This window comes from Leuciscus leuciscus, assembly GCF_965113295.1.
Source record: "Leuciscus leuciscus genome assembly, chromosome: 21".
NCBI lineage: Eukaryota > Metazoa > Chordata > Actinopteri > Cypriniformes > Leuciscidae > Leuciscus > Leuciscus leuciscus.
In genome coordinates this window covers 20,351,743-20,368,505 of record NC_138745.1, presented here as the reverse complement: position 1 = coordinate 20,368,505, position 16,763 = coordinate 20,351,743, and the positions used below count along the sequence as shown (strand labels likewise).

General features: G+C 39.9%; 1 protein-coding gene across 2 annotated transcripts; it reads right to left on the bottom strand.

Moving 5' to 3' along the window:
• Positions 1 to 126: 126 nt before the first annotated feature.
• Positions 127 to 16,636, bottom strand: chadlb (chondroadherin-like b). 2 transcript variants are annotated; one of them, XM_082151132.1, is made up of 8 exons: positions 16,162 to 16,636; positions 14,726 to 14,891; positions 14,432 to 14,626; positions 14,046 to 14,347; positions 3,095 to 3,596; positions 1,655 to 2,341; positions 1,415 to 1,581; positions 127 to 549 (listed from the first exon to the last, which is right to left on the bottom strand). In XM_082151132.1, the coding sequence occupies exons 2-8, from the start codon at positions 14,885 to 14,887 to the stop codon at positions 297 to 299; spliced, it is 2,268 nt and encodes a 755-aa protein (XP_082007258.1). In that variant the 5' UTR covers positions 14,888 to 14,891; positions 16,162 to 16,636; the 3' UTR covers positions 127 to 296. The 2 variants fall into 2 exon arrangements, with proteins under 2 accessions (XP_082007258.1, XP_082007257.1); XM_082151131.1 differs by lacking the exon at positions 16,162 to 16,636 and having other exon boundaries at positions 14,726 to 15,339.
• Positions 16,637 to 16,763: the final 127 nt, after the last annotated feature.

Sequence of the window (16,763 nt, the reverse complement as noted above, 5' to 3'; positions counted from 1 at the left end):
GTTCTATACCTGCTCATAAGCCTTTAAAGATTCATCAAATGTTGAAAACAGACATTTAACACACGGTAGATCAGTTTTTTTTTTTAAGGGGTTTAAAAAAGTATTCATTAATATTATCGTTTTTATTGACCAGCATAGTACATCGCTTGTCAACTAAAACTGTGCATTAAGCAGGTTAATTGTACACTCTAAACAGTCATAAATAAACTCGCACCCTGACTGATGTAAACGTGGTTTAAAATAGGGTTAGGGTTTTGTTTATCTAAATCAATAACCGCAGTGTAAATACAGCAGGATCACACTGACTTCCTTTTCTGCACTGTTTTAGGTTTTACACTTTTGCCTTTGGCTCTAACTATCTTAATGACTTTTGGAGGACTGATTAGAGCAGATTCAGTCTTTGTGGCCTTAGTTGGTTTGGGGTGCTGAGTAGGAGGCTTTTCCCCTGGGCAGCTCTTAAAAATATGGACGTCTTTGACCCTTTTACTTCTGAGTTCTGGAGGGTGGCCACAGGTTGCTCTGACTTTCAGATTCACCTGCTCAATCCACCTAGAAGCAGAAGGAACAATAGAAGGGACATGTGTATCATATTGACGTAAAGGCCTGATATACACTACCAGTCAATTTTTGGATTGAAAAGATTTTTAATGTTTTTAAAATTAGTCTCTTCTGCTCACCAAGGCTGCATTTATTTGCAAAAACAGTAATATTTTGAAATATTACTATTTAAAACAGCTGTTTTCTATGTGAATATAAAGTAAAGTGTCATTTATTCCTGTGACCAAAGCTGACTTTTCAGCATCATTACTCTAGTCTTGAGTACTAGAAGGACATGATCCTTCAGAAATCATTCTAATTTCATGATTTGATGCTCAAGGAACATTTCTCATTATTATCAATGTTGAAAAGTCATTTACATTTTTATTTCAGGATTCTTTGATGAATTTATCGCCAACAGTATATTGCTGAAAAGGTATTGCAAACTTTATACCTCTAAGTGAAGAATAAAAAAGGATTTTGCTCTGAGTATTTTGGGGCCTTAAATCACAGGACAGGCAAGATGACATATTTATAAATACAGTAAAAACTAATTGTAAAATATTATTACAATTTAAAAAAATAACCTATTTTAAAATGTAATTCATTCCTTTGATGGCAAAGCTGAATTTTCAGCAGCCATTATTTCAGTCTTAGGTGTCTCATGATCCTACAAAATTTGGTAAGAAACATTTCTTATTATCAATGTTGAAAACAGTTGTGGTGCTTTAATATTCTTGATACATGATAATTATGACATTTAATGTATTTTGTATTTATATCACTTTTGATCACTAAAATGCATCTTTGTTAATTAAAGGTCCTCAGTGACCCCTTAATTTTGAACGGTAGTGTACATTTACCAAGCAAAACTCACTTGCGAAGAGGCAGCAGTGGACAATCACAGACCAGTGGATTCTCTGCCAAGTTTATGACCTCGAGTCCTGTGAGTGGACTCAAGTTCGGCAGCTCCTCAAGCTGGTTCCCTTCAAGAAACAGACTCCGCAGACCAGACCCCAGTCCTGCCAGAGAATCTTTAGATACCTTCAAAAGAAAAGAGAGATTTAAACCGAAGTTGGCATTCTTGTTGTAGCATTAGAAATGGTTTTGTCCTTACCTTTTCTAAACCCATATGATTAAGGTAAAGATGTTTAAGTGTGGCAGCGATTGACTGAAAACCTCCTGCTCCGATCCAGCGAATAGGGTTGCGAGAGAGATTAAGCTCTGCTAGGCTGCTGGCTTTAGAAAAGGCCTCACTTGGAACCTCCTTCAGTTTGTTGCTGCCTAGATGAAGAGTATCCAAGTCAGGTGCAGGATCAAAGGCCCTTGGAGCAATCGCTGTGATGGCGTTGGAAGTGAGATAGAGGCCCCTCAGTTTCTTTGCGCCGGTCAGGAGTCCTGCTTCCAGTTTAGCAATATCATTGTCCTCCATGTGCAGAGCCAGCAAACCAGGCAACAGCTTGAATGCTCCTTTGGGGAACTGGGTGAAACGATTCTTTTCCAGATGGAGGTAAGTGAGGCGGGGCAACCCCTTAAACGCCTCGGGACTCAATGAAGTAAGCTCATTTTCTGAGAGGTAGAGGTAGACAAGACTCTTCATACCATTGAAAGCCCCATCTTCTACCTCATGGATCTTGCAGCGTTGCAAATGAAGGGAAACCACTTCTGCAACGCCTGGGAAACTGTTCGCTGGGATGTAGTGGAAATGGTTGCCCCGCAAGTCCAGCAAGCGTGTGTCTGGTGAAAATCCACGAGGGATCTTGGTGTGGCCTTTGTTTTCGCAAGAAGAGTGGTGGTTTTCAGCCTGCAAAATGTATGTGGGTCAATGACAAAGTGTGTCAGTGTTATTTAAGAATCATTGTTATACTATTGTAGTTGTTGTTAATATTTTGAATTAGATTTTATTTTTATATTTTCACATTTGTATTTTAATTTTTTGTTAAAGGTTTTATCTTTTTTTTTTATGTCTACATAAAGTTTCAGCTTTTAGTTTATTCAGTTTTAGTTATTTTAGTATGATAAATAAAATAAGTTTTGTATTTTCAGTTCGTTTATTTTATTTCAAATAATAAAAATGTTTTATAATAATCCTGAATATTATAGTGTTTAAGATAAGACATTTTTTATTTCATTTTTTATATATAAAAAAAAAAAAGTTTAATTACTCAAAAATGTCATGTGTTGTAACCATGAAGCAGTAAGTGATGATATATATATTTCTTACCTTGGACACATGTGTTGGGTGTACAACAGTACAAAATAAAAGCGCTATATAGATGCTTCCTTCCTACTATATCATTTTTCTTTCAAGAATTGTATTCTTTTAATGAGGTTTTTTTATTCATTGTGATTTCAGGACAGTTGTATCAGCCAGAAAAATATCAAAATGAATTTTAATTCAGAAATTAAAAACTTCATAAAAGAGATGCAGTCAAGCCATTGAATATGTGAATTGCATTTTTAGTGGGGGAAAAGAGCATCATGTCTGACCTAAAGACCTTTTAGTCACTGTCGCTCTGTAATATTTTTGCATTAACCCCATTAAGTTTTCGCTCACCTCACATTCACAGTTGGCTGGGCATTTGACTTTATCTGGGGGTGGGGTTGTGGGCAGTGTAGGCAGTCTTCTCTGCTCCTCCAGCTCAGCCCTCAACATGGCCTCCTGGCTCTGACAGCGCAAATCAACTGGCTGTACCGCTTCCAGATTCTCATCAGACAGATGTGCAGGACCTCCACATGTACCACCCAGGCGAACACGCTCCCGTATCGCCCACTCGCGCAGAGGTCGCATGTAGCAGCTGCAGTAGATGGGGTTGCCTGCCAGATTGATGCGAGTCAGTTTGGGAGAGCCGGGGGCCATTGGCTGCAGGACGCGCAGCTGGTTATGGCTTAGGTCCAGATGAGCGAGACGGGGAGAGGGCAGGATAGCTGCATTTGAAAAATCTTGCAGGGAGTTGTGATCCAGGAGGAGGTGAGTGAGCTTGGGAATAGATACAGACTCCTCTCCAAGGTAGGTCATGGGGTTGTAGCTTAGCTCTAAGCGAGTTACTTCTGGAAGTCTGGAGAGAAGGAAAGAAAATAATGAGTAAAATGAGAGCAAGAAATAATGCTCTGCTTATAAAATACGTTTTTTTAAACTGATTTGAATATATATATATATATATATATATATTTATATATATATATATATATATATATATATATATATGTATGTGCGTGTACGCACCTTCCTGCTCAGCTCAGCTACCGTTCGGACGCTCTTGCTTACTGCTCCGCGCTTTGCTCTATCGCTTTTATATTTTATCTTCTATATTTTTATATTTTAGCTCCTTTTATCACCTAATTTTAACTTCAGCAAATCAGCACAGTGCTCAAACGACAAAGTTTGGATTACCACAAAAACGCAGAATTCTTCTACCCGACCAGCTTACATTCCGGGGAAAGGAAAACACAACTGCCTACAAGGATAAGAGAGAAAATGCCTCTTCTGGAATCTACTTGCTGCACAAACTGCCACAGACTTTTACAAAGGATTGCAGTTCTTGAAACAAAGTTATTTACGGGACCACCAAACCAGACGGAACACACAACAGAGCTTCGTCATGGACACCCTCAGCATATAGCCGGTGAGTCCCATGAAATTAGTGCTCCTCGACAGGTAGAGAAACAAGCCGATCGACTTACAAATCGATGGCACAAACAGGGAGCGAGACCCAAAGGCACTCGAGACATCAGATTGTCACGAGCCCCACATATTACCGCAGTAGCATCCTCTACCCCAGATACAGCTCTGACAAGGATGGCAAACACTGGTCTCCCACCAACACCTATACATCTTGAGAACAGATTTGAAGTACTAATGAATGTAAATGAGGAATCCCCAAACGTGATGAATGTGATCGAACACAGACTGTATCAGCCAGTAGCTAACACTGATGCTAACTGGCGCTCAAGGTCGAGCAGACAGCGGCACTCAGCTCAGAGCACAGCCGAGCCCAGGACTCTGATAGTGGGGGACTCCATAATCAGAAACATTAGCAGCAGGGATACAACTACATGCTGCCTTCCAAAAGCAACAACTTCTGATATAAACAGGGAACTTCAGAACATTCTGATGAAACATAAGACTGCAAATCGACTCATAATTCATGTGGGGAAGAATGATATTCATAAAGAGCAGTCAGAACTCCTTAAGAAGGATTTCAATGAACTTTTTGAAACACTTAAAAGACTGAAAGTTCAAACATTCATCAGTGGACCACTCCCAGCAAGAGGAACAAACAGGTTTTCTCGGCTGCTTGGGATTAATACATGGCTGCAAAAAACCTGCAATATAAAAGGAGTAAACTTCATTGACAACTTCAATCTTTTCTGGAGTCAGAGACAACTATTTCATCGGGATGGCCATCACCCAAACAAACTTGGTTCAAGAGTGTTAAAGGACAATATCGACTTCTCCCTCAATCATCCTTCTGCAGTGTGTGTCAATCTGAACGACACACACACACCTGGAAACAGTATGAATGAACACGGGACTTCACTTCAGCAACAAGATGGACATGCGGTTGACATATCACACAAGGACAATGATAACACCACTGAGCCACAACAACCTCTGCTCACGGACACAATCTCAGCTGAGCCATGCCCACAGAGCTCACCACAGACAGACACATTAGAACTGCTCCAAGATTCAGCACCCAAGGACGACTTCCTGGAAAACAGCCAGGGAAGCCAGGACAGCATATCACAGCCTCCTATAACACCTGAGCAACAGCCCCTTTCACCAGATACTTTCTCACTCTCGCCAGCGACTCCACTCCTGTGCTTCTCACAGAAAATGGAAGAATTAGTGCATGCTGGAACCAGACTATCCCACTCTTTTGCTGCAAGCCCCCAGATACCAACCAAAAATCGTCAGGCACCTCAAACACCGAAGCCTGCGCGCCGAGCTCGCCCGCCCCCTCCTCCTGTGAGAGCTCTTCGGCCTCTTCGGCCAAAACGCCAGGGCCCACACCCTCCTCCATCTGCTCGAGGTGAAACAAAAACAACTGATACCAGCTCTCAGTGATGTGTTTTGGGTTCCTGTTATGATAACAGTAACTTTCTCAAATGTTTACAGAACAAGCGGGAACCCAGTGTGCCTGTATCTTTCTCTATTGCTGTTCTATTACAAGATAGAAAGTCTAAGGCCTTCAATAGCCGTACAGCAAACCCAACTAATCTGGTGCCTATTACATGTCAAACTAAGATTGCTGTGGGGACAAAAAGTAAGACTGTTAAGTTAGCACTTTTAAACATTCGCTCACTTAAAAATAAATCACTTCTAGTCAACGACTTAATAACCACAAACAACCTGGACTTTATGTTTCTAAATGAAACCTGGCTAGAATACAGCTGCAGTGCAACAATCCTCAATGAAACAGCCCCTCCTAACTTTACTTTTATGAGTGTCTGCAGAGCTGTTAAGAGAGGTGGGGGTCTAGCTGCTCTTTTTAAAGATATCTATCAATGTAAGCAAATATCATTTGGGAATTACCCGTCTTTCGAATATCTGGGTACTGTGTTAAAAGGTGCTCCTCGCATTTTACTTATCATTATTTACAGGCCTCCAAAATATTCTCCAGCCTTTGCTGAGGACTTTACAGAACTGTTATCAACAATTACCTCAGAGTTTGACTGTTTTGCCATTGCTGGAGATTTTAACATTCACATAGATAATGCAGAAAACAATATGGCAAAAGAAATCAAAACTGTTTTAAAAACTTTTGATCTGACTCAGCATGTACATGGACCCACACACAATCATGGACACACTCTAGATTTACTTATCAGTAAGGGTCTAAACATTTCATCGATTTTTATTAAGGATGTAGCACTGTCTGATCATTTCTGTATTTTCTTTGATATATTGATCTCTCCTGCCACTGAAGCTAAATCTGTGTCTGTCAAGAAGAGATGCTTAAATGAGAACACTAGTGTACTATTTATGAAGGCTATATCCTTAACACCAAGCATATCTGCTGACTCTGTTGATTTTCTCCTTGATTCTTTTAACTCAAAAGTAAAAAATATAATTGATGATATTGCTCCTGTTAAAGTCAGGAAGAAGAGTGGCAGACAAAAAGCACCTTGGAGAAACTCAACAGCAGTGCAACATATGAAAAGACAATGCAGAAAAGCAGAGCGCATGTGGCGGAAGACAAAACTTGTAGTCCATTATAACATCTACAAAGACAGCCTGCATGCTTTCAATATGGAACTAGGCAAAGCTAGACAGACTTTCTTCTCAAATATTATAAACAGCAATTTAAACAACACACGCACTCTTTTTGCTACTGTAGAGAGACTGACAAACCCCCCAAGCCAGATTCCTAGTGAAATGCTCTCAAACAGCAAGTGCAGTGAGTTTGCTTCTTTCTTCTCTGAGAAAATCAATAATATCAGAAAGGTGATCAGCACATCCTTGAGTTGCACTGAGGTCAGACAGATCAGACCACCTGAGAAAGTAGTTACTATGTCTGACTTCAAAGAAATTGATGGCAAAATTTTGGAAGAAACCGTACAACACCTTAAAACATCAACATGCGCCCTTGACACACTTCCCACATCTTTCTTCAAAATTGTGCTAAACAGTTTAGAAGCAGATCTTCTAGAAGTGGTAAATGCCTCACTTCTCTCTGGGAGTTTCCAAACTCCCTGAAAACTGCAGTTGTCAAGCCCCTCCTGAAAAAGAGCAATCTGGATAAGACCATATTAAGCAACTATAGACCGATCTCAAATCTTCCTTTCATAGGCAAGATCATTGAAAAAGTTGTCTTCAATCAGCTGAACAAATTCTTAAGCTCGAATGGATACTTTGATAATTTTCAATCTGGTTTCCGACCGCATCACAGCACAGAGACAGCGCTCATAAAGATAATAAACGATATTCGCTTAAATACTGATTCAGGCAAATTATCAGTGCTGGTACTACTCGACCTCAGTGCTGCATTTGACACTGTCGATCACAACATACTTCTTGACAGGCTGGAAAACTGGGTGGGGCTTTCTGGGATAGTCCTAAAATGGTTCAGGTCATACTTAGATGGGAGAGGTTATTATGTGAGTATAGGAGACCATAAGTCTGAGTGGACATCCATGACATGCGGAGTCCCTCAAGGCTCAATTCTTGCGCCACTCCTGTTCAACCTGTATATGCTCCCAATGAGCCAAATAATGAGAAATAACCAAATTGCTTACCACAGCTATGCAGACGACACACAGCTGTACTTAGCCCTATCGCCTAACGATTACAGCCCCATTGACTCCCTGTGCCGATGCATTGACGAAGTCAACAGTTGGATGTGTCAAAACTTTCTTCAATTAAACAAAGACAAAACTGAAGTTATTGCGTTTGGAAACAAAGATGAAGTTCTCAAAGTGAACGCATACCTTCACTCTAGGGGTCAAACAACTAAACATCAAGTCAGGAATCTTGGTGTGACACTAGAGTCAGACCTTAGTTTCAGTAGTCATGTCAAAGCAATAACTAAATCAGCATACTATCATCTGAAAAATATTGCAAGAATTAGATGCTTTGTTTGCAGACAAGACTTAGAGAAACTTGTGCATGCTTTCATCACCAGCAGGGTGGATTATTGTAATGGACTCCTCACTGGCCTTCCCAAAAAGACCATAAGACAGTTGCAGCTCATACAGAACGCTGCCGCCAGGATTCTGAGCAGAACCAGAAAATATGAACATATCACACCAGTCCTCAGGTCTTTACACTGGCTCCCAGTTAGATTTAGGATTGATTTCAAAGTATTATTACTGGTATATAAATCATTCAATGGCCTAGGACCTCAATACATTGCAGATATGCTCACTGAATATAAACCCAACAGATCACTCAGATCATTAGGATCATATCAGCTAGAAATACCAAGGGTTCACTCTAAGCATGGCGAGTCTGCTTTTAGCTATTATGCCAGCCACAGCTGGAACCAGCTTCCAGAAGAGATCAGAGGTGCTCCTACAGTGGTCACATTCAAATCCAGACTCAAAACACTTCTGTTTAGCTGTGCATTTACTGAATGAGCACTGTGCCGCTGTTCGTCCGACTGTTTGTACTGTACTGTATTTTACTCTATTTTTCTAAACTGTTTTAATTATTCTTATTTCTTTTAATTATTTTAATTTCTCCTATGTCAGCAGGGCATTTAGCCCGAAACTGTAATTGCCCACTCAGAAGGTGATAATGTGAAAGTGATTAATGTGGGTTTGAAAGTAGAACAGTATTTAAATGACGATATTAAAGTTTTCGTCTGAGAAAGAATGTGAACGCAGTGCTAAAGTGCTAAAGAAAGTGAAAAGAACGTGTGAGTAAATGAGGGAGAAAAGAAAGTTAAAGGAAAGTTGATAGATGGAAGTCGTAAGAAGATTGAAGGTTAAAAGAAGGTTGAAAGATTTAAGTCTTAAGGGAATCCTTTGAAAGAAAGATCTATAATAAATATTCTTTTTTATTTTTTAAAAGTACTGTATTTTATTTTATTTTTCTAAACTGTTTTAATTATTCTTATTTCTTTTCATTATTTTAATTTCTTCTATGTAAAGCACTTTGAATTGCCATTGTGTATGAAATGTGCTATATAAATAAACTTGCCTTGCCTTGCCTTGCCTACGAAGAATTATAGCAGTTCTGAAGGCAAAAGGGGGTAAAACCACGTACTACATGGCATAGATTCAACAAGGTGCTGGAAACATCCCTCAGACATTGGTTCATATTGACATGACAGCATCACTCAGTTGCTGCAGATTTGTCGGCTGCACATCCGTGATGCAAATCTCCCATTCCATCACAATTTTTTTTTTTTATTATACCTTTATTTAAACAGGGAAGAAAATCACATTGAGATAGATATCTCATTTACAAGTGAGCCCTGGCCAAGGAAGCAGCAGACAGTAAACATAATAAAAACAGAAAGTAAAATTAAGTACATAAAACAATAGTCACAACACACACATACACTCACAACCACACACACAACAATAAAACAAAATTGAAAGTTAAGAACAGGTGCAGACAGTTTGGAATGTTTGATTGAGATATAACTTAAACTCATTGATTGAAATAAATACAGTAAGTTTCAATGATCTTTGAATCTCATTCAAAGCAGTTTTTCCAAACTCCGTCTTCATTAAGGGAACATTTAAAATAATATATCTACTTGAACGCAGATTATACCCTTGACTATTGACAGTTAATAGACTAATCATATACAGAGGAAGCTGGCCAACTATGGCCTTGTACCAATGCTTGTACCTTCTTAAGTGAAGGCCAACCAACCATTTCAAACAGTACACAGTGATGAGTATAATAATTTGTACGAGTTATAAATCTTAGAGCAGAGTGATAAACAGAGTCTAATGATTGTAAAAGAGCCTTAGTGGTGTTTCTATAAAAAACATCTCCATAATCTAAGACAGGTAAGAAGGTAGCTTCCACCAACTTTCTCTTGGCTGACTGTGAAAAACAGGTTCCGGAAAATAAAACCCCAGCTGTAACCTTAACTTAGATAGCAATTGTTTAACGTAACTTGAATGATAAGTCCTCCTCCAACACAAAGCCTAGGTATCAGTAGGAGGAGACCAGTTCTACAGATTTACCCTGCAGAGTGTAAAGAGGTGGTGGAGAAGATTCACACTTATGTTTCCTAGAAAAGACCATGCATTTTGTTTTCTTATCATTCAGAACTAGAAAGGAGGTTGCGCTGAACTATTACAAATGCTTCCTGCAACTTTGAAATGCAACTATCAATGGAGGATGCAAAACAAATTATGGTGTCATCTGCATATAAATGAATACTTGCGCCTGATAGGTTATCACCAAGATTGTTAATATATAGTTAAATAACAGGGGACCCAAAATGGACCCCTGTGGCACACCAGATTCAATACTGAGCCTATCAGAAAGAGACCCCTTAATTTGCACCCTTTGGCACCTATTCTTTAAGTAGTTCCTAATCCAACCTAACGCGGTTTCAGAAAGACCGATACTGTGTAGACGCGATAGAAGAATACCATGATTGACAGTATCAAAAGCTTTAGTCAAATCAATAAACACTGCAACACATGATCTTCCATTATCTAGGGCACAGGTAATGTCATTTAGAACTTTCATAGTGGCAGTTACCGTGCTATGATTCTTTCTGAAACCGGACTGAAACCTGGACAAAATGCCGTTACTAACCAAAAATTCCTTTAGCTGTTCGCTGACAATAGATTCTAAAATTTTGGCTATAACTGATAGCTTAGAAATCGGTCTATAATTATTTAAATTGGTTGGATCACCACCTTTCAACAGGGGTACAACCAGAGCAGATTTCCAGACATCAGGGACAACATTCTGTTCTAATGATAAATTGAAAATATAAGCTAGTGGGCCAGCAATGATCTCAGCAGCTACTTTCAAAAAATATGGCTCAACTTCATCAGGCCCTGCAGATTTCTTAATGTCCAGGTTTTTTAAGGCCTTTAAAACTTCACTTAAGATTGGAGAAAAGCTAAAAGTAGGGCTATCTTCTCTCAGAAGAGGAGATGGATTTGGTATATCACTCACTGAAATTTCGTTAAAAATAGAACCTGAAGAAATGAAATGCTTATTAAAGCTATTTACCACATCCCAAAGGTGCTCTAGTGGATTGCGATCTGGTGACTGTGAAGGCCAGTATAGTGAACTCATTGTCATGTTCAAGAAACCCGTTTTAGATGATTTGAGCTTTGTGACATTGTGCGTTATCCTGCTGGAAGTGGCCATCAGAAGATACAGTAAGTACACTGTGGTCATAAAGGGATGGACATGGTCAGCAACAATACTTAGGTAGGCTGTGATGTTTAAATGATGCTCAATTTGTTACTGACAAACTAAGCACACCCTTACTGCCTCCATAGGAGTTCAGAGGGTGAGTAGCAGTCAGGCGAAGCTAATTAAATGCCTTAACTGATCATCAGCCAGCGTGACCAACTCTGTAAAAGCAGACGTTTTGGCAGTTTACTGGTCTGAAGCATTCAGGTGAGTGTTAACACAATCCCATCAGCAATGATCTTAGAGAAGCAATTGTTGCTGCCCATCAGTCTAGGAAGGGTTACAAGACAATTTCCAAACAATCTGAAGTCCATCATTCTAGAGTGAAGAAGATTATTCACAAGTGGAGAACATTTAAGACAGTTGCCAATCTTCCCAAGAGTGCACGTCCCAGCAAATTCACCCAAAGGCCAGACCAAGCACTGATAAGAGATACTGCAAAAACCCAAGAGCTACATATCAGACTCTTCAGGTCTCAGTTAACATGTTAAAATGTTAAAGTTCATGACAGTACAATTAGAAAAAGACTGAACAAGTATGGCTTGTTTAAGTGAAAGTGACATGTGAAGGCCAAGTATGGTAACCCATACTCTGAATTTTTTCTATGCACTTAACCCACTTAAGTTAGTGCACACATATTAGGAGTAGTGAACACACACACACAATACAAACCATGGACACACATCCGGAACAGTCGGCAGCCATTTTGCTGCGGCGCCCGGGGAGGGAATGGGAGTTAGGAGCCCTGCTCAAGTCTGACGTCTGACACAACCATTAGGCCACGACTGCCTTGTTTGGAAGGTTGACCAGGAGAAAGCCTCTTCTCTCTAAAAAGAACATGGCAGCACGGCTTAGGTTTGCAAAGTTGCATCTGAACAAACCAAAAGAATTTTGGAACAATGTCCTTTGGGACAGACGAGAAGTGGAGATGTTTGGCCATAATGCACAGCGCCATGTTTGGCGAAAACCAAACACAGCATATCAGTACAAACACCTCGTACCAACTGTCAAGCACGGTGGTGGAGGGGTGTTGATTTGGGCTGGTTTTGAAGCCACAGACTGGGGCACCTTGCAGTCTTTAAATCGACCATGAACACCTCTGTATACCAAAGTATTCTAGTGAGGCAATCTGTCCGACAGCTAAAGCTTGGCAGAAATTGGGCCATGCAACAGGACAATGATCTAAAGCACAACAGCAAATCTTCAGCAGAACGGCTGAAAAAGAGAAGAATCAAGGTGTTTCACTGGCCCAGTCAAAGTCCAGACCTCAACCCAATTGAAATGCTGTGGCAGGACCTTAAGAGAGCTGTGCATAAACAGATGCCCACAAACCTCAATGAACTAAAGCAACGTTGTAAAGAAGAGTGGGACAAATTCCTCCACAACGATGTGAGACTTAGTTTGTCACACAATGCTTCTCCATTTTGGCTTTATTTTTGGTAAATAAATAATGACAATGTAATATGTCGTGTGTTGTTGTTCATCTGAGGCTGTATTTACCTCATTTTAAACGTACAGTATGGAATTTTTCGCCACTAGGGGTCGCTAACTTATTTACAATAACAAAGGCGTAGTTTGATGACGCAACATTTGCTAAGAATTATGGATCTTGTCGTCAACGTCAAGCCGACCGATCTAATCTATGGATCTAATAATGTTTATGGATGACTGAATACATCGATGCTTTTATCATGACTGTGATATGAAGCAGTTCGGGATTGCTAAGAGACAGCTAACGTTAACTGTTATCAGCTCCACACGCGACGCGAGTCCCGCATAAGGAATATGGACATTTCATTCTACCGAACAGAATTACTACTCACAGTCACAGGTCAGTTTATTAGACAAATTAAACTTGTGAGGTAACGCAGCGTTGTTTCACTTGGTCTAGCATTTCACTATCACACTAAACTGCATTTGAATGTGTTGAAATGTATGTGTTAGTTTGTCTGTATGAGACTAGCAGTAAGCTAGATCAACATTAGAATAACATACAGATCATATTCTAACATTTCATCATGTTGAGCTATATAACATTGATTAGTTTTATGTAAATGTGCTCACCTGTTTAATAAAGTACATGTAGAAGCGGTCGAAGTCTCGGACGTGGAGCTCTCGTTTATATACTGTCTATGGGAACTCTAGGCATCTCGAAAACACCGCGCTGATATTGATTCTCGTTTTAGTTCTCCTTTTTTATCCAAAGTCTGCTTGCCATGGTCCATAATGTTTGAACGAAACAACAACAGCGTGCAAATAGACATTGCGAACTACCGTCAGTCGCTTTGGTTACTATCAGAGGGCTCTGGTTCATAGCTCTGGTTGCCATGGCAGTACGAGCGGAAACCAGGGACAACGCGGATATGACGCCATTGACGGCGACAAAACGGAAATAAAGAAACGGGACGAATTTAATTAAATTCGAATTAAATGACAAATTTCTCCTGGTTTGTAAGTTGTTGGAAACAGTCGGGATAATGTAAGTACACAACTAAAAAAAATATATAACATAGATATAGTGATTTTTGCTATTTTTAAAGCAAAAAAGTTACATATTGTGGCTTTAAGACCTGCTAAAGTCCAGATGATTGCACTTCATTGTTAGTTCACGACACCTAATGCAATAACTATTAAACCCAGAATGTTTCTTGAAGCTCACCGTGTCATTGTCTCAGTGGGAAAGAACTGCAGTGCATTGTTATCCAGGCTCAAACGAGTAAGAGTGAAGAGGCCAGCAAACGCCTCTGTAGCCAGATAATTGAGGGAATTGTGACTGAGACGTAGCCATTTGATGTTCTGCAAACCCTGGAATGCCATGTTAGGAATGTACACCAATTGGTTGTGTGTGAGGGAGAGGAGGTTGAGAAGGCCAAGCTGTGAAAAAGCCCCAGGCTGGATCTCCTCCACTCTATTTCGGTCAATAATCAGCTGCTTCAGTGAGGAAAGCCCATCAAATGACTCCTGGATTGTAAGGAGAGAAAATGATGAGATGCATGCAAAGATTGTCAAGGTTACAGCTACGAAGGCCAATCCATCATGTCTTACCTGGTACAGGATATCAATCTTGTTGTTGGCCAGGTTAAGAAAGACCAGCCGGCCAAGTCTGCGGAAGGCTCCTTCCCGAACTCTTCGGATGTTGCTGTTCTGCAGGGACAGGTGGGTGAGGTAAGGTGTGTGTGTGAACGCCCCTGTAGGAAGCTCCTGCAGGTCATTTCCTCTCAGGTCCAGTTTCACTGTTATCTTGGAGACATACAGAACAGAGCATAAAAACAATGAAAGTCATTTTAAAGAAATGCAGCAAAAATAAGGCACTAGTGATCACGGTGTTGCACAGATTACCTCATCAATGGTAGGTGGAACCTCAGTGAGATTCTTGTTGACACAAGCAACCGTGAGCTGGATGTTGTCACAGATACAGAACTTTGGGCATTTGCCTGGCTGCACTGTATGGATCTTCAGGGCAAACAATATTATAACCAGCAACGTGGGAAGGCTATACATCTTTCTGTGTAAAACAAGAGGGGATTTGCAACATCTAAAAGAACTAATTCATTAGCTTTTCGAGTTTTCAGATTACTTTGTAAGAAAAACCTCTGCTAGATTAATTTAAACTTTGCCAGATTAGTTTGCTAATGCTGCAAAATTGGAGGATTTGGGTGTGCTGAGCTCCGCTGGTATGTTTAAACTGGCTGGATTGGAGGCATTCATATAATTTATGATGCAGCAGTGCAACTCCTTCAACGCCTCGCATCTGAATGTCAAAATAAGCACTCCAGGAGCAAACTCAAATGTCAAATTTGACAAGCAGATTCTGTCATAATAGACTAAGATTCTGTCTAAGATTTTGAGTCAAAAGTGTACGCAAAGGTGTGTTTTCTAGCAGCAATATATTTTAAAACCCTCTAAAATTGGTCATTTTGTGATTTTTTTAACAATAAGTGTAAACAAGTGAGTACAATTCGGTTGTTAAGTCGTGACGTAACCAATACTCTTTCCGGGTCCAAAGTCCAGGTCCTCTCTACCTACCTACCGCTTTCGCTGGTGTTTTGGTTATTATTGAGTGTTTTTACAATGCCGCAGTGCTGTGTCCCGTGTCCCGAGCTAACTCACTTCAACCTCGTAAATCTTCTTTTTCATTGATGCCTGGACTCTACCCTTAATTATGCCACTTGAGTGATGAGCTACACTAACCACTCTGTTGGTGTTAAAGGAATTTAAACCCTTTTTGACCGCCAAGGGTGCCTCACTAAGAAGGACGTGATCGTACAGGTTCCACCGTTGTTATTTCTGGACGAGAGGAGCGCTTGGACCCAAAACGTCACGCGTGACGTCAGACTTAACAATCGGATAGACACAGTAAAACAAGACTCAGCTATAATACAGAACTAACTAAAAGGCAGAACTGTATAGATACAATTTGACAAGGGTAAGTTGTTTAAAATGCTATTCATTTTATTAAAATCAATTTATAGATCAGAATTGTTGTTCAAAACAATAATCTGATAATTGTGCATCATATTTTTGCTTCTCCGATAATGGTTCTGTTTCATAAATTGTTTTAGTGTTTACACTTAGTTGAAAACATTTTAATACAGTTTAAAGACAGGTTTTCCGTGTGACAACTTACCCCTCTGTGACTGCCTTGCTATTGGGCCTGAACGATTCATTTTACAGTTTGAAGAGAAATGTTTCTGCTGTTAGTCGCAGCAAATTGAAGTCAATTGTAATTTTAAATGTACAATAATATATTTTACAACAACAAAACATTCAACAACTTACTCTGAAAAAGCAAGTCTTCAAATATTCGCCACCTTGTCGGTAAGAATGAATCCTCATTAGCCAATATCCATCAAATGAAAAGTTATGATAGGCCTCAAATCGCTCAGTCATAAACAATAGTCTCCTTATAAAATAAAATCTTGAATAAATGCAGAGAAAATCATAAAAAAAAAAAACTTTTAGTTTCTTTAAAGAGAAAAGGGTCAGCGCGAACGAAGCAGCCGAGGAACTGATTTTCAAATGCGAAATATGCTCGTTGAGTCTCAAGAGACTTCAGACCGCTGCTCTGCTGCACACAAAGACGCGCACTGTTCTCAGTTCACATAAATAAACCGTCGGAGGAGAGAAGGTTCCCTGCAAAGGCTTCAACACCTATATTCCTTTCAGAACCAAGATACTGAGAAAATCGCCCTACAAGTTTGCCGAAGTCCTCAAGGCTCAGTGAACTCGGGGCATTCGTGTTACTCAGGCGTTGCGTAAAAGGGCAATGGAGTGAGAGCTGACCTACAGGACTTTATAATCACAAGACATCTTTAACTGCGTGAATAACGGGTTTAAATTTGAACATTTGGAACATTAAACAAACACACACGACATG